This window comes from Balaenoptera physalus, assembly GCF_965194825.1.
Source record: "Balaenoptera physalus genome assembly, chromosome: 3".
Lineage (NCBI taxonomy): Eukaryota > Metazoa > Chordata > Mammalia > Artiodactyla > Balaenopteridae > Balaenoptera > Balaenoptera physalus.
This window is the reverse complement of record NC_138890.1, coordinates 11,865,808-11,891,004: the sequence shown is the minus strand read 5'-3', so window position 1 is coordinate 11,891,004 and position 25,197 is coordinate 11,865,808. Positions and strand designations below refer to the sequence as shown.

Sequence of the window (25,197 nt, the reverse complement as noted above, 5' to 3'; positions counted from 1 at the left end):
CCCCCCCAGGAAAAGTGGGCCAAAGGTTCTTTACATATTGCCAAACAACCCTCATGAAAGGTTTTTCAACAGGGGCTCAGACATATCCTCGCACACGCACACCCACAGCAGCACTGGTCGCCATCGCCATAAGGTGGAAACAACCCAAGTGTCCATCAACGGATGAATGGAAGAACACAACGTGGTCCATCCACACAACGGAATGTTATCTGACCATAAAAATGGATGATATACTAACACACGCTACAATGTGGATGAACCTTAAAAACGTTATGCTGAGTGAAAGAAGCCAGACACAAAAAGGCCACATAGTACGTGATTCTGTTTATGTGGAATACCCAGAACAGGCAAATCCAGAGAGACAGAAAAGGGCTGGGAGAGGAGAGATGGGGAGTGACTGCTAATGGAGACAGAGTTTCTTTGGGGGAAGATGGAAATGTTCTAGAACTAGTCAGAAACGATGGTTGCACAACACTGCAAATGTGCTAAATTCCACTGAAACGTTCACTTAAAACTGGAGAATTTTACATTACAAGAATTCTACCTTAATTGAAAAAAAAAGGAAAGGTGCCAAGCACGGGATCAACCGCAGGCGCAGGAGTGAAGGAAGGGACGCGCAGGGAGGTGCTGCCCGCCGCCCGCCCGCGCCTGCTCACCTGCCGGGCGATGCTCTGCACCAGCTTGTCCATGGTGAAGCCCACGTAGGCGTGGATGGTGAACATCTCGCGCAGGGTGTCCTCGTACTGCGTGGGGTCGATGCTGCCCTCCAGCAGGCTCCGCACCATGTCCAGGAAGGCCGGGTAGTACTCCTCCAGCTCCACCTCACCTGAGGGGGCGGCACCGTGGTCACCGAGGGCCCGGCTCCCACGCGGCCACCACCGGGAAGGATCTGGAGTCTCCAGTGAACGTGAGCAGCCCACGTTCACCGCCTCCCACCGCAGGTGGCCCGTAGCTCTGGGGCGGCTGCTCGGCGGGCCCGCCTCCCCTCCCGGATCTCAGAGGCAAGCCCCCACGGTGTCACCCCTGGGCCCAGGGGCTCACTTGGCTGCTTCAGCCGCAGCTCCATGGCGGGGTCGTTGCCCTTCTCCCGGCGGCCCTCGCAGAGCAGTTTCTCCCTTTCCTTCTCCGTCCGGTACTCCAGGAGCTGCTTCTGTGCCTGGCGGTAGATCTTCAGAAGCCTGGAGCACAGGGTCTGATGGAGGCGCAGGAAGAAATACCAGTTGTTGTTGGCGAAGAAGAGGCTGTAGACGTCATCCAGGGGCTTGTGCTGCGGCGGCGGCTGCTCCGTGGCCGGCGCCTCGCCCGAGGCCCCCTTCTCCTCCGGGGCGCTGCTCTGCGGTCCGGGCGCTGGCTTCTTCCGGTCACCAGGGTCTGCACTCTGCCCCTGGGGGCTCCCCCGGCCCTCATCGGCGGAGTCCTCGGACGCGCCCAGGTCCAGCTGCTGGGAGAAGAAGAGGCTGGGCACGAACTGGTGCACCAGCTGGTGGATGGTGCCCTGGTCCTCCTTCTGGATGGCCGGCTGCCGCTTCACGTAGTAGCTGATGAGGGCGGCCGCGTCCTCCAGGATCTGCCGGTCCTCGTACACGAAGATGAGGTGCGGCTCGCTGGAGGGGGCGCTGCGGCCCTCCGAGTGCTGCTCCTGGTGCTGGGGAGACAGGGCGGCCGTGAGACGGGAAGCGGCCCACTGGGAGAACTCCAAGTAGGGGGTCCAGGGCCATGGGGCTCTGAGGGCATCACAGTGGTTGGGGGCCCAGCTGAGCTCTGGGACCAAAACGAGGCCGAACTCCCACTACCAAGGCCTGCAGCAGCACTCAGAGGCTGGGGGAAACGAGGGGAGCGGCACCCTGATTATTCAAGTCCAGCTGACCCAGGCTGCCTCGGGGGTGAGGAAGGCTCAGGGAGGACCACGGGCCTCTGCCCACCATCATTCGTTCACAGACACTTGGCTAGACCCCGGAAGACCTGCGACTGCTTGCACTCCAGCCCCGGCCCCCCCAGCCCTGCACACTCGGTCCGTCACCACCCCGCAACGTCCCCTGCCTCTGTCCTTTCCCCACCTGCCACCAGCCCTTCCATGGTCCTGCCATCACCCGGTGCCGGCACAAGCCTCCCACCTGCTCGCTCCCGTTCACCAGCCCACGCCAACCACTCCCCTCACTGAGTCCAGAGCCACACAAGAGCATGGTCAGCCCTAGTCGCCCCTCTCTGCTGACAATGGCAGGGTGGCCTCAATCCGCCTCCTGGGCCAGCCCTATGCTGGGTGCTACGGAAACACCCATCCTCACCCCTACGCAGCCCTGCGAGGGCAACGGAGACCCAAGAGAGCTGGCCATCTGCCCGAGGCCAGGAGAGCCAGAGCTTGGGCGCGGGCAGCCTGCCCCGACCCCGGCTGAGGAGGGCCTCACCTCGTCATAGACGCTCTCAATCTCATTGAGCAAGCTCTTGGAGCGAAGGGCCTTGGTGTCGTTCTGCTTGAAGTTCACGGCCTGGTGGTCCAGGGACTTGAGGTACGCCTTCTCATACTGCTCCCGCCAGATCTTGTTGAAGCCCTGCTGGGCCTCCCGCCACTCCTCCTCTTTGGCCTTCAGCCTGCAGGGCCAGAGGGGCTCAGCACAGGGACAGCCCGGGACACCCGCCCGAGTCATCCCTGTGCAGGGCCAGCCTGTCTTCCACCCACAGACCCACTGGACACGTTCCACACTCGGGACAGCCAGCTCCAGGCCTGTGCAGTGGGCTCTGTGCTGTATAAAGGAGGGAGGGGTAACGGCCCCGTGGAACCCGCACAGCCAGTTTTATGGTTTCTCAAACATCGCTGTCCTGGCCCACAGAACTGACTGCGCTCTATGCAGCTGCTGGCTCGACCACCGGGCTCCCTTGCTCAACTGTGAACCCTGCAATGGAAGGGACTGTGTCGGGCTCGCTTGGCTCTGCAGCCCCAGGGCTGGGCACAGCACCTGGCTGAGGGCAGCCGCTTAACCAATACATGTTCACCGGCACAGTGAGGGTCCCAAACATATGATTAAACAAAAGGCAAGCCGTGATACAGGATGGTCCCATTTGTGCTTTAAAGTAGTTACCTTTCATGTTCATGTTTAGATATGATTATGTGCATGGCAAAAGGTTCCAGGAGGACACAAACAACTGTTGACAGTTGTGCTTTCCTCTCGAGAGTGGAATGGGGAGATGAAGCAAGACTGGAGAACACTGTAGTCAACCAGACTGAGACGCCAGGGACCCCCTCACGATTACACCCGTGACACACAGCACTAATGAGCTGCTGGGGGGCTCCCTGCAGCAGGCAGGGTGGTCAGAAGCGTGAGGACACCTTTTCAGGACGACGGGGACAGCAGTGACAGGGTTCTTCTTGAGGCTCTCAATGATCTCCGGAGCCTTGTCGCCATAAATGCGGTGGATGGCGCGGCGCTGGATCACCTCCGACGTGCCTCCCAGACAGTCGTCCAGCCGGAACTTCTCCTGGTCTTCCGGCGCCATCCGGGAGAGCTTCTTCTGCACGCTTTCCAACACCCGGATCGTGGCCAGGTTGGTCTCCAGGACAACGTCTAACTATGGAAAAGAAAGCAGAAAGGGGTCAGCTGTCGGGGCGTCAGCGGGGCCCTAGGGACGGGCCTGGGCTGGCAGAAGGGATGTGCAGAACTGAGGAGGGGACGACAGACATCAGGGTGTGGTGGCCCTGACGTGGGTCCGGGGGACTGGAGCGAGCACAGCTGGTTACGGGGGTGAGAGGGCCGGTCCAGACCTGGGCGATGATGGCGTCACCTGGACCTCACCACTGGTGGACCCATCTGAGGAGGGGAACGGGTCCTAGGCTGACCCTTTCCACAGGCATCAGAAGCACGTTACAGGGGCTTCCCTGGTGGCGCAGTGGTTAAGAATCTGCCTGCTGATGCAGGGGACACGGGTTCGAGCCCTGGTCTGGGAAGATCCCACGTGCCGCGGAGCAACTGGGCCCGTGAGCCACAATTACTGAGCCTGCGCGTCTGGAGCCTGTGCTCCGCAACAAGAGAGGCCATGATAGTGAGAGGCCCGCGCACCGCGATGAAGAGTGGCCCCCGCTTGCCGCAACTAGAGAAAGCCCTCGCACAGAAACGAAGACCCAACACAGCCATAAATAAATAAATTAATTAATTAAAAAAAAAAAAAAAAAAGCACGTTACACTCAGCAATGCAGAGGAAGGGACGCGTGGTACATACAGCCCCTGGGTGACTCCCCAGAACATGTGCTGGGGGGAGCCAATCCCCAAAAGTTATATACCGTGTGACTGATTCCACTTAGGACAAAGTGAAGGAGGTGGAGGACAGGCTGACGGATGCTGGGAATTGGGGAGGGAGGTGGATGGGGATATAAGGGAACAGTGTGAGAGATCCTCCTGCTGGGGGAACTGTTCAGTATCTTGGCTGTGGTGCTGGATACATGGAGCTCCACAGGTGAGAGAACCGCACAGAGCTAAACACACATGCGCGTGCTTGTGCACAAGATACCCTGCCCCCCCCGCGCCCCCCCCACGAATACAAGTCCAACTAGGGAGACGTGAAGAAGATCATGGCCGGGTCAATGTCCATATCCCGGCTCTGACACCGTGCCAGAGATTTACAAGCTGTTACCACTGGGGAAAGGGCACCCGGATCACTCTGTGTTATTTTTTAAGCTGCATGTGAACCTACAATGATCTCAGTAAAAATTTCTATTAAAAAAATTAACTTAAGTGAACCTAATTTTAGTTAATGAAACCACACACACACAGTACCAACGCCTAGCCAGCCTGGAGGCCAGCAAGGCAGAAAAGGGAGGCTTTCAGGAGCTGCCCCCTGCTGGAAAGCACTGGAATCCCTGATACTCTGAAGGAGACCAGAGGGCTCAAGGAGGATCACTGATAAGTCCCAGGGTGCAGAGGAGATGAAGTGGGGAAAGCGAGGGCAGGGCCGTGGAGAAGGCGGGCCCGCACACACACCTCGAAACGCTCGTCCTCACAGCGGTGCAGCTGCTCCTCGTAGGGCGTCTTCTTGGAGCTGACGAAGGTGGAGTCCTCTGACCAGGAGGGGAAGGACACCCAGGTGTCGTTCAGCACCTGCACCAAGAGGAAATGCCGTGACCAGCGCGGCAGGCCCCCGCTGCCAGAGTGGTTTACTGTGTTGTCCAGCGTAGAAGATACGAGGATAAGTAACAATACTGATTTTACAGGAAATTACCTTATCATACAAATAGTAAAATTACTTTTAAAGTGGTTTTAAGGGAAAACGTGGCTTTGATCAAGTGAAGAAATCTTACTATCAATACTTTGGGGTTGGCAAACTTTCTCTGTAAAGGGCCAGATAAATATTTTAGGTTCTGCAGGTCATTTGGTCTGTCAGGTCTACAGGGATACATCGTTTTATTGCACTTCACAGATACTGCTTTTTTTTTTTTTTTTTTAAACAATGTGAAGGTTTGCGGCAACCCTGCATCGAGCAAGCTTATCGGTGCCATTTTTTCCAACAGCGTTTGCTCACTTTGTGTCTCTGTGTCACACTTTGGTGATTCTCACAATATTTCAAGCTTTTTCATTATTATTATATTTGTTACAGGGATCTGTGATCAGTGACTCGCTGAAGGCTCAGATGATGGTTAGCATATTTTAGCAATAAAATATTTTAAATTAAAGTATATACACTGTTTTGTTCAGACGTAACACTACTGCGCACTTAATAGGCTACAGTACAGTATAAACATAACTTTTATATGCACTGGGAGACCAAAAAATTTGTGTGACTGGCTTTATTGCGATGTTTGCTTTATTGCAGTGCTCTGGAACCAAACCCACAATAGCTCCAAGGCACGCCTGTACTCAACTCTGCTCTCGTCCTGGTAAAGCAGCCGCAGGCAGTATGTAAACAAATGGGCATGTCTGTTTGCCAATAAAACTTTACTTACAAACACAGGCAGTGGGCCGGATTTGGCTCATGGGCCATAGTCTGCTGACTCCCAGACTACATATCCTGGAAGCCAGCAGGCACTCTTGAATTCTGGAAATGCAGTAAGCCTGTCTACTAACCCTGAAAAAGTGTTCAGTGGTCAAGCTAAACAGAAACATGCTGAGGGCAGTGAACCTGGAACAGAGTGGGCTCAGGGCAGAAATAAATCTCAGTCTAAATGACGGAGGAACAAGCCAAACCCTATGCTGGCGCCGTGTGCTCTGCGGCTTGCCAGAACCACCAGCAGGGTGAGAAACTGTCATCTCTACCCATGCATTTTGTTTTGGCACATCCCGGCACCATCCACCATTCACTATCGGGGGGATCAACACTCGGTCTTCCACGTGGAACACAGGAGGGGGTAAGGAGCATGCAGCACACAAGCTGACGTGAGCCCCGGGAAGTGCTACCTCCTTGCAGATGGCTGTCCTCCCGCTGCACTTGGGCTGCTGGTAGGTTTTGGGGAGCGCCCGGTAGCTGGATCCGATGCGCTTGCATGAGGCGTAGTCGATTTCCCGGCTTATTCCATCCCCGGATCTGTCACTCATGGGTGGGGCGAAGGACAGCTCTTTCACCCCCAGGAAGGACTTGAACTGTGCAAAGAGTTCTGGAAATTTCCTTCAGAAATAAAGACAAGTCGGAGGGAGGTGGGAGGGACAAATTAGGAGTTTGGGATTAGCAAATACACACTACTATATATAAAATAGATAAACAACAAGGTCCTACTGTATAGCACAGGAAACTATATTTGGTATCTTATAATAACCTATAATAGAACAGAATCTGAGAAAGAATAAATATATATATCTGAATCCCTTTGCTGTACACCAAAAACTAACACAACACTGTAAATCAACTATACTTCAATTTTTTTTTTTTTTAAAGTCTAAAAAAAAAAAAAAGAAATAAAGACAAATGGTAAGTAGCATCCCGAGGGCCTTCTGAGAATGATCTAGAGATGTTAAAATGGCTTCACGTTGATGCCGGCAGTTAAAGGTGGTCAGAATCAACATCAGAGAGGAGGGGCGAGAGGCAGGACAAGCATCCAACACGCGTGAAGCTGCCGCGTGTGTGAATCTGCCCTCCAGCCTCTGCCACCAACCAGGCCCCACCACTTGCGGGAGGTCCTTGAACACGCCAGATAAGATGACCTGGCCTGGCGGCAGCTGGGGTCGGCAATGTCCCCTGACTGGAAGAGGCCGGGCATTAGGCCAAGGATCAGCAAACTAGTCAACCTCCCCACATCTGTCTGTAAATAGTCGGTCACGGCCACTCGCTTAGTATTGCCTGTGGCTGCTTGCGCATAATGCCAGAAGCTGGTTAGCAGTGACCCTTGGCCCTTGACAGATAAAATCTGCCTCCCTGCTCCAGGGCCTTCCTCCCTCACGAGGGAGACCCCCTCCCTAGACAAATTCTCATCACGTAATGGTCGTGCATGTCGACAGGAAGATTTTAACACAACTGACCCCCAATGTCATCTGCATTAATGTTTAAATGAGTATCAAATCCTACAGAAAGGGTGCAGATATTTTGACAGCTGGTGTGATGATCCTGCCATGACTAAGCCTGGCAGTCTCCCCTCATTAACTATGTGCCCCGAGGCGGCCCGCCTGTAAGGACCCCCCGCCAACTCAGATCACAAGGAAAACCCGCAAGCCAACGGAAATGCAGGGAAGGGAGACATCATCAACATCGGTGCAGAGGATGCCTGAGGTTACAGCGGGATAAACCACTCTGAAGGGGAGGCTTACCCCACTCCAGCCCCAACTCCAGCCACGCTGTCACCAGGTGACAGCTCTCTGGGCCACTGCACTCAGCTGCCCGTGGGTGTACAAACCCAGAAAGAAGCTTGCCCATGCAAACACAGGCCTCATGGTGGGGAGGGGGGTGGGCGTGAACGCTAACCCAGCTGGGCATCAGGTCAAGATGCGCGAGCAGAAGCCGCTTCATTTCTCCGCTCTGCTGCACCCTCCCATGGCCCTCTCCCCCGCCTGGAGTCTCTAACTGCTGCTCACATGTCGAAACGGGAATAGCTGACCCTGACCGAGCTCAGAGCACTGGATTCTGAGCTGCGCAGATGTACGTCGATGTGAGCGTGTCCAAATCCACGTAAAAAACCAGCCACGTTTTAGCCGAGACTGTGTGACGCCTGCCACCCTGCTCTGGGTGGTTTTTCAGAGCGTTAACAGATCTTTAGCAGCCCCAGAAAGTTAATCCAAGTGAAAAGGTCACCCTGATGTGTGTACACTCTTGGGACCACCAAGGAAGCACCTCCTGATGACCCTAACTCGACCTTTGGGTATCCCAGCCCAAGAGCATAATCTCAGCACGGATTACCGGGGGAAACTGGAGATAAACATCCATTGTTGCAGACCCTGCTGAGAAAACCATGGAACATACACTGTGCAGTCGCTAAAAACGATCGTTCGGGTCTAAGAATTGCTGAGTTTAAAAAAGAAAAAAAGAGAAGACTACAGCCCAGCCTGACAGTGTGATGCCATTTATGTGAAACTCAACAGCCACACTCAGATCCCGAGAGCAGAGGATGAGCGAAGGGTGGGCTTCCAGGCCGCATCCCCCTGAACTCGCCCATCACCAGGCAAAGCTCTCTTACGAGAGCTTATCCTGGAGAGAGTGAGAGGTATCCATTCTGGGCCTCAGTTTCCTCAGCTTAAAATGTATTGAGACACATCGAATGTGTTTAAATTCATGAGTTCATGTAACGCCAAAGAAATTGGTCCCCTTTTCAGTTCCTAGTTGGCCTGATGAGACAGGAAAGCGACTCATCACCCTGCCACTGTAATAAAGGGAGAAATCAAGCATCTACCTTGGGTCACCAAAAGGTGATAAATACTGTTGAGATGCTCTCTTTTGCAACCCGCGGTGAATGAATAAACAAAGGAATAAACCACAGAAAGAACTCAGAGGATACCACTGCCTCCTGACAGACAGGGGGATGTGGGGTAATGTGAAGGTGCATTCGGCAAAATGCACCCACGCCGTGGGGATGCCAATGCAGACACGGTAAGGAATAAACTTGCAGAGGGAACCTAGAGATGAAGAGGGACGTACAAGACGTATTAGAAAACAAAACCCAGACGACGAGGTGAGACTGAGCCGTGTGTCTGGCGGTGGCCACCTGGGTTGGCTGCGCCGTAATTAGTGTAGGGAGGTGGTCACTCCCAAGGCAAGGGAGGGAGCATGGCTGAGATGGCAGGTGGAGGGGCTCCTGCAGGTTGGCAAAGGTCCACTTGTGACCTCGGCGGTGGGCACAAGGGTGTCTGCCTAATAATGATTCACTAAGCCGTTCTTCTGTTACGTGGTTTCCTGGATCTGTGTTTTAGTTTACATTTAAAAAAAAAAGTTAAAAAAACTTTTTTAATTAATAGAAAGGGAATCAGGTAGCTGCCCCGAGGGGCCGGCAGCCTCTGGGGCTGTCTTGGGGGCTAAACAGGGCGCCGCACACGTCATGTATAATGCGAACTCACCGTGTTCGAGATGCCATTTTAAGAGTCTTCAGGCAGAGCCCATTTGAAACTTTCTGAAACCCTGCGCAGGTATATTTATGATCCCCCTTTGACAGAATGGAAACTGAGGTGCAGACGGGCTAGGAAACTCGCTGGGCATGACAGGGCTGGTGAGTGGGAAGCACACGGGGAGCCAGCGACTCCCCTCCCCACAGCACAGGTGCACGACCTGCGATGCGCAGGCACCTCCCAGGACAGCTCCGCCCCCTCAGAGGCTGCCGGGCCCCTCGGGGGGGGCAGCTCACACAGGGCAGCAGGACGTGCTGGAAGCGGGTAACGGATCTGCTAACAGAGTTTCTCTCTGGGCAGCCGGGATGCTGCGTGGTCATTTCATTCTTCCCAGTAATTTCTGATTCTTAGAATTTTAAAAAGCATAATGAATCTCCAGGGAATTATGCTGGGTGAAAAAAGCTGATCCTGAATGGTTACACAGTGTGATTCCATTTACATGATACTTTTGCTATATAACTTTAGAGAAGGAACACAGGTTTTAGGGGTTGTCAGGGGCTTGCGGTGTGGGAGGGACGTGGGTACGGGTATCAAAGGCCAACGCAAGGGTCTTCGTGGTTCTGAAGCTGCTCGGTACCTGGACAGTGGTGGTGGACACACCAGCCTTCACAGGTGATACAGCTGAACACACACACACACACACACAGGTAAAATGGGAAACCTGAAAAGATGGGTGGCTTGTGTGAATATCAACATACTGGCTATGACACTGACTAGAGATGTTACCACGGGGGAACGCTCCCCAGGACCTCTCTGTGTTCTTTCTAACAACTGCTGGTGAATCTATGATGATCTCTGTAACAACTTCAACTTAAAGACAAGATCGAAAAAAACACATATACTGTTTTCCAAAAACAACAGCAAAAGAAGGGTGAAAGGAGTTTACGGAAACAAAACCCAAGCGGGGAGCCCCGAGAAGTGTCGCTCACCCTAGAAATGGGCTGACCAGCTGCAGGAGCTCAGAGCCGGACACGAGCTCCTGGTTGAAGAGCGCGATGCAGCGGAGGAAGTTCTCGTAGACCTCCTGGCTCTTCAGCACCCTGCGCACCTGTGGGGAGAGCGAGTCAGGGGGCCCCTACCGGGACCAACTCCCGCTCCTGAGCACACTTGGTTCTGCTATCACCAGGTGCACACAGAGTCACCAACACAGGCGTGTTCTAAAGGGACTGGCTGTGGTCTGCAGCGGACTGCTCTCCGTGCAGTGATCTTTGGCTCAGACAGCATGTGCCCAGAGCCATCTCCCTGGCTCTGCCCATTGACTCTGGACAGAAGCCCCAGGACCAACCCAGCTTTAGAGATGCCACACAGCTTCTGAGTGGCAGACACGTGCCCCCAAACTTGGTGTGGGCTCTGAGCTCTGCCTTTCCCACCTGTTTCGCTACCTCCTGCCCGCTGCCCACCACTGGCTGCCTGCCGCCTGCTGCCTGCTCCCAACCCTGCCTGCTCAGATCTGAGCTGGGCGAGGCCAGCCTGGACGGGGGAAGGCCCAGAAGTCATGGTCCCACCGCTCACCTTGTCAAAGAAGGAGAACTCCTGCAGAGTCCCGTACTTCCCCACGGTGGCGATGGACAGATCTTTGGTACCACGGAGTTTCATTTTCTTCTGTGGAGAGAAATTCCATGCCATGGATGCTGTGTGCCTCCCACGGGCAGCCCCTGGGTCCACCTTTATCAGAATCATAACATCACCAACGCTGAGCTCTCCTGATGGGAACCGCCATCAGGTGCTGGATGAGGTCTGCCCAAGACCCCCGTGGGTGAACCTCTCAGGACCACCCACCTCAGCCTCCGTGACCTAGTGAAGGGTCACACAACCACTCTGCCCACAATCTGGGATCTAACTTTCAGCAGTTTAGCGCTTTTGATGTCAGGAGGGATTGTCATAGAGTAAGAACAGCCAGGGAAACATGCCCCTAGATACTGTATCAGAAACCTCTTCCCCTGCCTGTTTCGTCCTGTGGGCTGTGATGGTGATGGGAAGGGGACTTGAACTTGGCCACTCTGCTGAGACATCGAGGACACTACAGAACCATCTCCCACATGCCTGAAGAATGATGGGGATGTGTCAAGAGGACACAAGAGCCAGCCCAAAGGGCCCCACTGGCCAGGTCTGGGACGGTTTAGGCAACAAGATAAACAGTGATAGTCACGGATTATAACCCGACTCTATGATGATATACATAATTAAATAAATGGAAATGAAAAAAAGCTCTTCCTTACAGTAGAAAGCCAACTAGTAAATGCATAAAGAATGATGGAATTAGAAAATCACCATCACAGGTGATGAGAACAACAGGAGCTGGACCTCAGTGCCTCTCACCCCCTAGCAGGGCACCTTGTGCAGTAACCGACCTGCACAACTGTACACAGGGGCCCTGCCTGTGAAAGAGCTGTGATGGTGAAAAGGAGCAGACCGAGCAGTACATCCGGTTTCTGCGAGAGGAGGTGACACTCCTTCTCACACAATCTTGTGAGCCAGGGGGAATAGGTGACCGGCCACCTCACAGGTGAGTCGACTTCTCAAGGTCCCACAGCCAGTCAGTTTCAAGCTGGACTGGAGCCTGGACACGGCCTCATGCCCCAGGTCTCTGCATATTGCTCCTCAAGTCATCTACGGAGAAGGCCAGGCTGCTGGGTGTCCACGCATGCACACAGCTATGTGCACAGCTGACAGTTACCTTGGCCGGTGCAGACACGGGACGGAGGAGTGAGGGCCGAGAGCGCTTTTTGCTGTGTTCCAGATTCTTCTCGTGCTCACTCTTTTGGACACTGTTCATTTCGCACGGCCCATTTCCTGTGAACTAAGGACACAAACACAGGAAGTGGTCAGCGTTGGAGAGACACAGCCGGGCCCGTCAGTGCTGGTTCTCAATGTATCCTAGTGCATGGAACCACTTGCAGCTCAGCTCATGGCCCCAGCAAGCACTGCCTGCCACGGGCCAGGGGCTCTGTCCCAGTGCGAGGTGACCCTGGCTCTCAAGATGCTCACGTTTACTGGAGGAAAGACCCAGCTCACCACAGTCACGCACTGTGAGGCTGGGAGAAGGCTCATGGAAGGCCTCGATGGGCGAGGCTCCTGACAGGTGAGGGAGGGCTCAGTGGGGAGACGCTGAAGCTGGGCCTTGGCGTGCGGGGCTCACCCAGCAGACCACTGACAGGGTGGCTGCCTGTGCGTTCGAGTGCACCACAGAAAGGAAAAGAATTTCAGGCTAGAGGACCAGCAACGTGCAAGGCCCTGGCAGCAAGGGGAAGCAGCTGACGGTGCCAGGTCACTGGGGCGGGGCAGGAGGGTCCCAGGCCAGTGTGTGTTCTCTCCTATGGATGAGAAGATGCACCCTGGGGGCGGCGCCGTCACTGGGTGGGGTGCTCACGGCTAGTCCTCCCAGGCTCTACACCAAGCGCTGGTTAACAGGTCAGGGTGTTGGCAATATTTATGAAGAACGGTTCTGGAAGGATCTATTCGGCATTTGCATCTGTATGAAAGTTAGAGCAGGCAGGGGGAAGGTGAACAGACCATGGCTTTTCTTCAGGGCTGGGCTGGAGAGGCACACTGCAATCACCCCCACTACGCTCACGTTGCCTGCACCCACTCCCACCACAGGGCCTATACGCAGAGACACTACGTGAAGGGTGTGCTGTCAGCCCAAAGCGTGCGCTGGGTGAACAAGCTGTGGTGCATCCAAACCAAACAGAGGCAACTGTCAGCTATGAGTTAGCTCTGTGTCTCTGTGTCCACTGTGTCACTGCTAGGGACAGGCATACCTGATACACTGTTATGACAAACAGAAAGAACCCCTAGGGGCAGAACAAATGGGACGCCATCTTTTTTAAAAGGATAAACATTTGTTTGCACATTCAGAGGAGATTTCTGGAAAGATACATAAGACACTTGTAAATACTTAACTCTGAGGAAACTGAGGCTAGGAAAAAGGGAAGTTAACTTTTCATACTTGATGCTCTCACTAATGCTTGATTTTTCTCATGCGCATGTACTATTTTTATATTCATAATAATAATAATAAAGACCTATTGTTTAACTACAGGCAAAACCTGTCCCTTAGAGGATTAAGCTTCTTTGGAGGGATTAGTTATCCGAAGACCCAAGGCTACTCCAAGAACCTAAAGTGGAATAATTCTCAACTGGTATTTGCTGTAGATCCCAGCACAGGTGCAAACACCAATTCCTAAAGGAGGGGGACAGGTGATGATATGACGTGCTGAGTAGGACCTGGGCGGGGCGGGGTTGGGAGGAAAGGGGGTAACCCACTGCTCGCCCAGCTAAGCTCACCCAGCTGCAAGGCAAGCTCAGTACCACCGATCTTCCCCTAACAGTTCAGGCAGTTCTTTTGTTTCAGTTAAACGTCCCAAAGTGCAAATGCCTGAGGCAGAAGACCCCCAAAGACCATTCACATAGGGACTGGCTCGGCTTGCGTTTGTATATAAAATTGTGCTGGCACACAGCCATGCCCATTCGATGATGTACGGGCCTGTGGCTGCTTTCCCGCTACCACGGCAGAGCTGAGTCCTTGCCACAGAGACTGTCTGGTCTGCAAAGCCTAAGATACTTACTGTCTGGCCCTTTATAGAAAAACTTTGCTAAGCTCTGATCTAGGTGAAGCAGTCGAGTTTAATTAGGACAATATCAAATTTCACCTTTGGTTTCTTTTTCCTGCAGTTTTAACAGAAATCTAAAAGTTAATGAAAAGATCATTCTATATGACAAATTATGAGCATTTTAGTAATTTTAAAAAGTTGATTAAATCTTTTAAAATGTACAAGACAGTTCTAATTACACAATGTACACTTAAAAAAAACACTGCTGAATTGATAACAAATGCCATTTAAAGAAACTCTGTGGGCAGGTGCTTTTCTGAGAGAAATGCTTATTTTTCTAGGGTGGGCTTTGGCAGTGTCGGACTTGGTAAATGCCAAGTTGTGTCCACCAGGGGGCACTGCGACCACAGCCCTCAGAGGACAAGAGGCTCTACTCAACCCCAACCCCTGACCCATCAAGATGATAACTCAGGAACCAAGGCCTGCAAAGAGTTCATGTGAGCTGTGCAGCAGCAAAAGCTGGCCGGGGACAGAGCCAGGCCTTTCTTCCCTGAGGCCATGAGGGTGGGCTGCCCCTGGACCCTGAAGCTCTGACAGCAATGGCCCTGGGAAGGCCACCCAGGGACACCACTGTGCACACATCTCTGCGGGGATGGGGTTCAGGGGAAAAGCTGCCAACGCCAAGGTCAGAGCTGAGATTTGAGGCCAAGATCCGAGAGGATGAGACCCATAAACTATCCACCAACTGTACAAGGGAGCAGCACAGGGCTTTACAGCCGGTGACAGCATGCAGCTTGGGCTCCCAGGGACACACAGGCCCAAGCACCCACAACCTTGGGCTAAGCCAACACAAGAAGGGCATGAAGCGGGAAGGAGATGGTGAGGGCCCTCTGCTCCTCAGCCACGTGGCCCCCGGAGCCAGTTAGGGGGGTTTTTGATGAGCAGGAGCAAACAGAGAAGGAAGACGGGAATGACGCTAGGACTGCAAAGGACACTTATTTGGGAACAGGGAGAAAAAAACCAAGTAGGGATTCTGAAGTTCAGAGAGATCCGCGGGGCAGACAATGGACTCAGAGGAGAAGGCTGGACTCGGGGGCCCTGGAGCCGTGAGGAGGCAGCCGGGCTGAGAGGCCCAGTGTAGAGGTGAGCTCCCTGTCCCCGGGGAGTCCAGACAAGGGCTTCCTTCAACCGCTCCCCGCCCCGCACCCCCCCCCCCGGTGTCCCCCAAGAGCCTCCAGCAGGCCAGGCAGCTGGCTGGTCCTGGAGATGCAGAGGGAGACCCTGGGAGGAGAGGATGAGACGACCAGACGGGATTCTAGGCCTACTTTCCCAGCACAACCGCAGCTGCTCTTTCCGGAACACTGAGCATGAGCCAGGCCCCGCGAGAAGCACTTAAAGGACAACAGCTCAGTCCCCACCTGAGCAGGAGGGCCGGTCAGTCCCATGTGAGAGAGAAGGCAACGAGGCCTGGGAGGTGACACGGCCGGCTCAAGCCTGCCTGCAGCACCCAGAGCCCGAGGAGGCCCAGGCTGTGTGCTCATGGGGCTCTGTCCAGGCCCCCGGGACACCCAAGGCTCCGGGCGGGTGGGCAGGACAGGTTACAGCTCCTGGACTTTTTTCAGCCCAAAGGATGGGCACAGAGCTTCTCTGACTCTGAGTCAGGAAGTGCTTCTGGGTAGAACCTCCTCTTAGGGATGGTGCTCTGTGTCCCAGAGACGGGAACACGGGGACAAGCCCCAACCCGCACACCGGAAGTCTGCCCAATCGACTAAGAGTCTTGAACAGCATCCAAACTCAGACTGCTATCACCCCCGAGCACCTTCCTTCAAGACCCACTGCCCCCCAGCCCTGTGCCCCCACTGCATCTTCATTCAAGAAGCAGACCCGGGAGAGGCGGTGGTGACACAGGAAGGTGGGAAGGGTGGACTCCTGTGTGCTCACACCCCAAGCTGTCATCAAGGGCAAAGAGGAAGAATAAAAAGAGGAAAGAGAACACTCAACAACCTAGGAATAGAAGGAGCTTCCTCAACTCGAGGGTGCTTACGGAAAACCCACAGCTCACATCACACTCAGTGGTGCAAGGTGGAAAGCTTTTCCTCTGAGATGAGGAGCAAGATGTGGATGCTGACTCTCGCCACTTCCATTCAGCACGGTACTAGAAGCTCCATCACAGCAATCAGGCCAGAAAGGGAACTAAAAGGCATCCAAATTGGAAAGGAAGAAAGAAAACTGTCTCTATTAGCAAATCCTAAGGAACCCACGAAAACGATCAAAGCTAATAAACTGGATATGGCAAAGTTGCAGGATACAAAATCAACACAAAAAAGCAGTGGTGTTTCTATACATGAGCAATGAATAACCCAAAAATGAAATTAAGAAAACAAGTCCATTTACAACAACAAAAAGAACAAAATATTTGGAAATACATTTAACCAAGGGCGTGCAAGACTTACACAATGAAAAAAAACTTTGAAACGCTGCTGAAAGAAACTAAAGACTTAAATAAATGGAAAAATGCTGTGTATTTGTGGATTAATCTTGTTAGGATGGCAATACTCCCCAAAACAGTTGAAAGATTCAGTGCAATCATTTTCAAAATCCCAACGGCCTTTTTTGCTGGAGTGGAAAAGCCAATCTTTAAATGCATATGGAATTGCAAGGGGCCGTGACTAGCCAAAACAATCTTGATAAAAAACAAAGTTGGGGGACTCACACTTCCTGATTTCAAACTTACTACAAAGCTACAGTCATCATGACAGTGTGGTGCTGGCCTAAGGGCAGACATAGAGATCAATGGATTAGAACTGAGTCCAGAAATAAACCCATAAATCTATGGTCAATTGATTTTTGACAAGAGTGCCAAGACCATGCAATGGAAACAGAACAGTTTCCTCAACAAACTGGATTGCCACATGTAAAGTGGACCCCTACCTCACCATATACAAACGTTAACTCAAAATGGATCACCAACCTGAATACAAGAGCTAACACTATACAAGTATTAAAAGAAAACTTTAGGTAAACCTTCATGACCTCAGAACTAGCAATGGATTCTGAGATTTGACACTGAAAACATGAGCAACAAAAGAAAAAATAGGTAACTGGACTTGACCAAAATTTAAAACTGATGTGCATCAACACTAACAAGAAAGTGAAAAGATAACCTACAGAACAGAGGAAAATATTTGATAAGGGACTATTGTCAAGAACATATAAAGAACTCTTACAACCCAGCAACAGAGACAAAAAAAGGTGCAAAGTACTTAAATAGACATTTCTCCAAAGAAGAGAAACAGATGGCCAATGAGCACATGAAATGCCCAATATCATTAGTCAGCAGGGAAATGCAAATCAAAACCATAATAAGATACTATTTCACAACAACTACAAAGGCTATAAGTTTTTTTAAAAAAGGAAAACCTCAAGCATTGGTGATGATGTGGAAAACTGAAACCCTGGTATATTGCTAGTGAGAACGTAAAGTGGTCCAGCTACCGTGGAAAACAGTTTGGCAGTTCCTCAAAAGTTAAACAGAGTTACCACATGAGTCAGCAACTCCACTCCTAGGCAGAGACGGAAAATAACTGAAAGCAGGTGTTCAAACAAAAACTTGTACATGCGTGTTCACAGCACGATTCACAATGACTGAAAGGCGGCAACAACCCAAGTGCCCACTGATGGGTGAATGGATGAACAAAATGTAGTCCATCCACACAATGGAATTATTATTTAGCCATAGAAGGGATGAAGTTCTGACACATGCTACATCATGAATGAACCTTAAGATCATGATGCTGAGTGAAAGAAGCCAGACACCAACCAAAGGCCACATGTTGTATGATTCCATCTATATGAAATGTCCGAACAGGTAAATCCATAGAGACAGAAAGCAGATTGGTGGTTGCCAGAATCTAGGGAGGGGGGGATGGGGAGTGACTGCTAACGGGGACGGGTCTCCTTTTGGGGTGATGGGAATGTTCTGAAACTAGAATGGGGTGATGGCTGCACAACATTTAAAATATTCTAAATGCTACTGAAATGTACATTTTAAAATGGTGACTTTTACGTTACGTGAATTTTCCTTCAATTTTTTTTTTTTAAAAAGCCGTAAGTTCATAGGAAAAAAAAAAAGAAAAAGAGGAAATGGAAAGGGCAGGTCAGCAGGCCTCAGTCCACAGCAAAGGGAGAAAGGCTGACAGTGCAGTCTGCGCCCCCAGCCTCCCCATCCCAGGCCCCTCCTCCGCTATCAGCTCTCTGCACTCCCACCCCGAGTCACTGCCGAGCCTCAGCCCACCCAGTGCCTCCAGGGGGGTAGGCAGCGAGCCTGACCCCTCCCGCACCTTCCCACAAGGACCTGGTTACAGGCAGGTCTCCACGGGAGGACGCTCTGCCTCCCAAACCAGCCCTCACCACCTGGCTGCTGCCTGCCCAGAGAAGCCCTTTTGAGGATCTGCGCCACTCACCGTGGAGGTGGCGCCTGCACTGGGGGCCCGTTGGGTGTCTGTGCCGGCTGTGGCTTCTGAGGGAACCCAGTGTGTCTGGGGAGTGGATAAACCTGGCCTGGCCTGGGGGCTGCACTGGCAGGGGGTTCCGGCTGCTGAGAACGTGGCCCCAGACTGGCGTCGGTGCCCTGTACTCACCAGGGACCGCTTGGCTTCGGGCAGGAACTGTCCAAACTCGGAGAGCAGGTCCTCCTGGCCACGGAAGAGGTTGGCCACCTCGGTGAACACCTCCTCTTCAGACATGCCTCGGAATGGACGGCCCTTCGTGCTCAGCTGCTCCTTCTGCCGATTTTCAGGGAAGGGAAAACGAGTCGTTAGCCAAGGAACCAGGAGGCACCCTAGGCTGTGACATTCAGGCATCCCACTGTGGAGGAGACAGAGGGATGACTCACGAAAGAGAACTGGCTGGCAGAGCCCATGACTGCTGCCACCAGGAGAGGGGGCCCAGCCCGCTGCCCTGCTGACACCTCCGGGTGTCCCCTAACCACTCCCCACCCCCTTCCCCCAACCACTCCCCCCCTCCACCCCCTGCTCTGGAGAACAGCCTTGAGTCTTGACCCTGCTGCACAACGCGGCCTGAACCCCAGCCATGGATGGGGCCTGTGCTGGGAGTGCAGAGGGGATGTGGGAGCGGACGGTCATGGAAGGACCTGACCCCAGCCCTCAAGCACCCTCGAGCAGAGGCTGGGGAAGTGCAAGGTCAGTGGCGAACCCACGGTCCTCCCAAGGTCAAGGGGACTCATTCTGCTGGGCAGGGGACTGAGGAGCTAGCTCTGGGTCTGGAAGGGGCAGAGGGTGAAGAAGGAAGGGAAGGGACTTAGAGCTCAAAGGACCTGTTCCCCCAGAGTCACTAAGACTCTGGAAGGAAGACGGCTTGACCTGGAGCTTAAAGCAACAAGATGAGGACCAGACGGGACCCAGGTCGGCAGGGCAGGAAGCAGCAAACACAACTCAAGTCGGCCATCAGAAGTTAGTCCCTGTCAACTTTACACCCAGGAACGTGACAGAGCACGAGGCGCTGGTGTTGGGCCCTCCCAGAGCGCACAGCAGCAGGGCTTCGACATCCCCCCTCCACAGCTGCAAAGGGGGAAGAGACAAGGAACGGGGAGCCCTTTGCACGCCCTCCCCTCTCGGCCCTATGTACCCTGAGGAAAGCTACTTTCCAATCCTGGCACACGGAGCATCCATTTGCAGGGAGAAAAAACTGCCTCCACCCTCTCCTGATCAAAGTTACCGGGACGCTTGAAGGCCAAAGAAAAAAACAGGCAAAGACCATTCAGCTCAGAGAATAAATACAAATCATCCCTATACAGATGAAACAGTGATCAGACTGAGTGATGTTTGAAGAAATACAAGTTAAAACAGCGTCGCAGCATTTTTGCTCATCAGATTGCATAAGGACTGGTGATTTCTGATAAGGGTGTGGGGACCTGGGCGCTCTCATTACAAGGCGGAAAGGAAGATTGGTGCCACCGGCAGAGGGAAGCCTGGCGCCATCTATGATCATGTGCTGAGCGCACACCCTCAGACCTAGGGACGCACCTCATGGGAATTTTCCTGCAGAGAGAGTCAGTTTTGCTCTAACACCTGTTTTGAACACAAATCCGTTTGGGACACGGACTAGGGAATGATTTGAGCGTGGTATGGATTCTGCATTTGCTGAGGCAGGATTTTGTCCAGGAGCAACATGGGGTGAATGTGGAAAAGTGCACCCGGCTGAGCCAAGCCACCTGGTAATACACGACCCCCAACATACACACGCCCCCAACATCGCTCCCTCAGCTGCTAGGAGCCACTCTGCCTGACCCCCCTCTGGGGTGATAACCATGGGGGTACAACCCGTCCCATTTTAGGAAACCTCCTCCTGGTACCTCACAGTGACCCGCAGGCTGCAACCTTTCCACACCCACGTCTACACATGACACTCAGGTCTTTTCCAAGGTCAAGTGCCAGATGTGCTGCAATATTCACATCATGCTTAGCCATTTAATGCGCGTACAACAGCGCTACCGGTTTCTAGTAGATGCCTATCTTTTTTTAATGTGTTGCTGACACAGTTTTTGAGTCTCATGCCCTGACCCCGTTTTCCCATAAGACCTGTGGTTGGTGAGCATTTATTTGCAAAGCACGGTCATTTTGGGGGACGTCAGGGCAGAACTGGCTGTGCTCATCCAGGCACACGACATATGTTCGAAGTCATATAAAGGAAACAGCTGCCCATGGCTGACCTGAGGCAAGCACTGTGCTTGCGTCAGTGACCTCGGTGAACCACATTTAACCGGGATCAGCACCACCAGCGCTATAGCCATTTTATGGGTTAGAACCCCGAGGTCCAGGGAGGTGAGGGAAAGGGCTCTGAGGGGGCAGGGGGCACAGCTAAGGTCTGACTTGAGGCCCAACAGAGATAAAAAAAACAGTAACGTGTGGCCCTAGAGCTGCTGCTTTGGCCTCACAGTGTCTTTTAAAAATCTGCAACAATGTTCGAAAATCAGGAAGAACTCACACAGAAATTCAGATTTCCAGCTCCTTTTGAAGAAATAGACAACCTGAGAGTCGCCAGGGGGCTTGTTCAAAAAGCAGATGCTGGGCAGGACCTGGGGCGGCAACTGTGAGGGGAGGCCCAGGCAGCTTGCATTTCCAACCTACTCCCCGTGGCTCTGGCTGGGGAATACTGAGCCGTACCTCCTTCCTCACGTTTTCTCCAAATCAACCTGTGGCCCTTCGCTAGGACCTTGGATAAGTCAGTTTAACTTCTCTACACGCCAACAAACCCATCCCATCCCCCCCCACCCCCCCGGTTCCCATCAACACAACAGATACCTGCCGGCCTTCCCTCTAACGATCCTTCCAGCCCCTGAGATGTGGTGACCCCACGGAATCTGTGAAGAGCCCATAAACCCCCATGATCACAACATCACCCCTCCCCACAGACTGATGTTCACAGCTGCCACTTGCAACCACTTATCCGTGAGAAGCAGGAAGCTCTCAATGCCGTACAAGGACTGTGCAGACACTGGACGTGAAGCTGACAGGACCAAGCATGTCACTGGCACCACTGCCCACGAATGTTAAGAGTATTGAAACAGTTCCAGTGGGTTTACAGGGAGCAAATGCTATCAATCTGATCCTAAACATTTATGCTAAAAAGAATCCCATGTTCTTATTTCAGTTATCAAGGTTGTGCAGAAGATTTCATTTTTAAAAGTGGGTTCTGCTGCTCAGAAAAATAAAAGGCATCAGAAACTCCATGTCTGGGTGAGGATGACGTCCGAACTCCTTGCATGACACCGATGTCCCTTGCCACCCGCCTGCCTGCACTTCCTGCTAAGTCCCCTGAAGCCAGCTGCCTGTTCTGGCCCCTGGGCCTTTGCACAGGCCATTCCCAGCACCGAGAGTCCACCTTTCGCCAGATGGTTCTGACTGATTTGCCAAGATTCAACCTGAGCATCCTCTCCGTAACCCGCTCTGGGCTCAGCAGCCCTCAACCCTGACACACCTCTCCTACACACAATCCTTCTCATCCACCCTAATCGTTTCCAAGTTTCCTCCACCTCTAAACTGAACTCCCAAGCAACAGCAACTATTCATCCCTGTCGACCCAGCACCTGGCACAAAGCCCCGTTGTAATCAGCATAAATAAAGGGTAGTTCTATTGTCTAAACAATAACTAAGCCATCTTATAAAAAGAAAACTATCTTCTTGGGTTCTTCTTTAATCCTCTAATGGGTGCAGAGGTGCCTCAAGGGGCAAATCAAAATCAAACCTAAATAGAACTCCAACAGGTACACCCATGTTCACAGCAGCGTTATTCACAATAGCCAGAATGTGGGAGCAACCCAAGTGCCTACTGATGGATGAATGGATAAAGAAAATAAGGTGTAGCCATACAATGGAATATTACTCAGCCTTAAAAAGAAGGCCATTCTGACACATGCTACGGTACAGATGGACCTTGAGGGCATTACGCTAAGTGAAACAAGCCAGGCAAGGAGGACAAATACTGCACAATTCCACTCCTAGGAGGTCCCTATCGGAGTCAGATTCATAGAGACAGAAAGTACTGATAGAGGGGTGGGTGCCAGGAGCTGGGGGAAATGAGGAAGGGGCAGTTAGTGTGTCATGGGGACAGAGTTTCAGGTTGGGAAGATGAAAAGGTTCTGGAGATGGATGATGGTAATGGCTGCGCAACAATGTGAATGTACTTCATGCCGCTGAACGGTACACTTAAAGTTGGTTAAGTTTTGTATTTATATATATTTTACCACGGTAAAAAAAAAAAAAAAATTAATGCTAAAAAAAAAGAGCTAATCAGAATTTTCCAGGATTTCATGAATTCAGATTAGAAAATCTGAATGTTTCCAATGCACCTGATATTGGATGATGCCACAAACACCCACAAAGAAGCGTGACCTACAGCTTCTTACCTGGTAAGTGTGCAGTATCTCCAGGAATGACCTGTAGATTTCTGGGTGATCTAGAAAGCGGGTCTTAATCTTGTTCACGTAGCTGATGGCGTTGTTGAATTCCACGGAATCTGACTCCAAGGGCACCTGGGGTTTGTCCTCCTTATATAGCATCTGCTGCTTGACGTTCTCTGCACAGTCGCTGTGGTTGTGCGAATTCTCCTGACAACAGTACGACAGTGAGTTATTGTTGGGCCCGACACCGGGAACAGATTGTGAGAAACGCCAGACTGAGCCACTGTGTGCAAGAACAGGCAAAACTTAGCACGGAGCCAAGTTTTTTACGTCGACGCAGAAAAAGGTTACTTCTGGGGGCCTGGAGAGAGAGAAGCAGGGAGGGGGCGCCCAGACAGAGAGAAACCTCACCTTGGCATTCTGAGTGCCTGAGCGTTCCTGGGAAGAGTCTCACGAACTCACCTCTGCCTGATCCTTCCAACAGATTCAAAGAACATGAACCTGAGAGGCACACTCTATACACTTTGAGAAATTAGCATTCGGGAGAGATTTACAAAGAGTGGATTGTTTAATCCTTTTTGGAGCAGAGTAAAGTCTTCCCACACCTCTGGCCAGCCCATTTCAGCAAGACTGTTTTCAGGTGTGAAAGCACCTGCTGTCAGCAGGCGTGAGACTGGGACCCTGCAGGTGAGGGGGGCCCACTGTCCAGGTTGCCCAGGGCTGTGGGACTTTTGGTGCTAGGCCTGGGGCAAGTCACTTGAGAGAAGAGAGATGGGCCCTGAGCAGTCAGTCATTAAGCATGCTCTCCATTGATGTGCTTTTCTGTCAGTACAAATAAAAATAGAAAACAGACACACATCTCTCTCCTGGGAAGTCAGAATCCTAATTCACAGTGGGACAGGACCACCCCCTGAAGGAGGTGATGTTTATGCTTCTAAACTGGAATTTTGTGTGTGGTCCGGAGGACGGCCTCCCTCTGCCACTGACCACGGCTGGGCTGTCGGGAGCGACCCTCGGCATCCTGCAGGTCCCCGACTGGGTCTCGGGCAGGCTGGGATACTTCTGGTTCAGCTTTAGGTCTTTGCTAACACACCACCTTTCAGCGAGTCTTCCAGAACCATCCTGCACCAAAATAAAATGACTCATCTCCCAGCACTCTGAGCCCCTTTCTTGCTCTATTTTTCTCCACAGCACGTATCACCTTCCTACAGGAAACATATTTTACTTATTTTATTGTCTCTCCAGCCCTGATCAGAAGGCAAACTCCAGGAGGGCAGGAATTCTATCTTGGTCAATGCTATACCCTCAGTGCCTGGAACAGTGCTTGGAACAGAGTGGGCTTCATCCACTGTCGGGGATGATCAGATGGACCGATGAAGGAAAAAATCCCCTGTGGCACCTGGCACTGCCTGTGGCACCCACAGCTGACCCTAGACTCCAGGGGACGCCGGGCACACTGCTGCCCACCGCTGCATAACTGTCATCAGAACAGACACCTCCGCCAGGCACACCCGCCGGCACCTGAGTGGGTCTACTAGTGCGCTGGGGCTGCCACAACAAACACCACAGACTGGGCAGCTTCAGCAACAGACGTTTCTTTCCTTGAAGTTCTGGAGGCTGGAAGTCCAAGATCAAGGTGCCAGCGGGGTTGGTATCTCCTGAGGCCTTCTGGCTGGTAGATGGGTGTCTTCTCGCTGTGTCCTCACAGGGTCGTTCCTCTGTGCACACATATCCCTGGGGTCTCTCCTTGTGTCCTAATTTCCTCTCCTTATAAGCACACCAGTCAGACTGGATTGAGGTCCATCCTAATGGCCTCATTTTGCCTAAATTATCTCTGTAAAGGCCCCATCTCCAAACACAGTCCCATTCTGAGATACTGAGGGTTAGAACTTCAAGATATGAATTTGGGGGTGGGGTGGGGGCACAATTCAGCCCATGACAGCGGGTGTAGAGGCAACTCTAGGAAGCCTGAGCCGAGGAAAACAGACACAAGAGATCCAGAGCAGTCACAACTCTAAGCACCGTTTCTCCCCGGCACTAGAATTTGTTCTATGACACTTTGGGGACGCTGTTCCTGATTACCTTTGCTTAAGCTCACAGAAGTCTGCGCTCATGTTCCGTCATGGTACACAGGCTTGGTGGCAGAAGGAGCTGGAAGGAGTTGGACAGGGGCAGGGGGGAAGGGAGCAGCCCTTGAGCAGCCTCGGAGCCAAGGTCT

At 52.4% G+C, this 25,197-nt stretch overlaps 1 protein-coding gene across 4 annotated transcripts in view; it reads right to left on the bottom strand.

Moving 5' to 3' along the window:
- Positions 1-25,197, bottom strand: part of SIN3B (SIN3 transcription regulator family member B) — a 38,139-nt gene that overhangs the window by 6,106 nt on the left and 6,836 nt on the right. For all 4 annotated transcript variants that reach the window (XM_082453358.1, XM_082453355.1, XM_082453356.1 and 1 more), the window contains 11 exons: positions 22,986-23,186; positions 18,700-18,843; positions 12,184-12,306; positions 11,019-11,108; positions 10,436-10,554; positions 6,381-6,588; positions 4,971-5,087; positions 3,326-3,564; positions 2,406-2,589; positions 1,042-1,645; positions 657-826 (listed from right to left, as the gene is read on the bottom strand). In XM_082453358.1, coding sequence (XP_082309484.1) covers positions 657-826; positions 1,042-1,645; positions 2,406-2,589; positions 3,326-3,564; positions 4,971-5,087; positions 6,381-6,588; positions 10,436-10,554; positions 11,019-11,108; positions 12,184-12,306; positions 18,700-18,843; positions 22,986-23,186 — 2,199 coding nt within the window. The remainder of the gene's footprint in view (positions 1-656; positions 827-1,041; positions 1,646-2,405; positions 2,590-3,325; positions 3,565-4,970; positions 5,088-6,380; positions 6,589-10,435; positions 10,555-11,018; positions 11,109-12,183; positions 12,307-18,699; positions 18,844-22,985; positions 23,187-25,197) is intronic.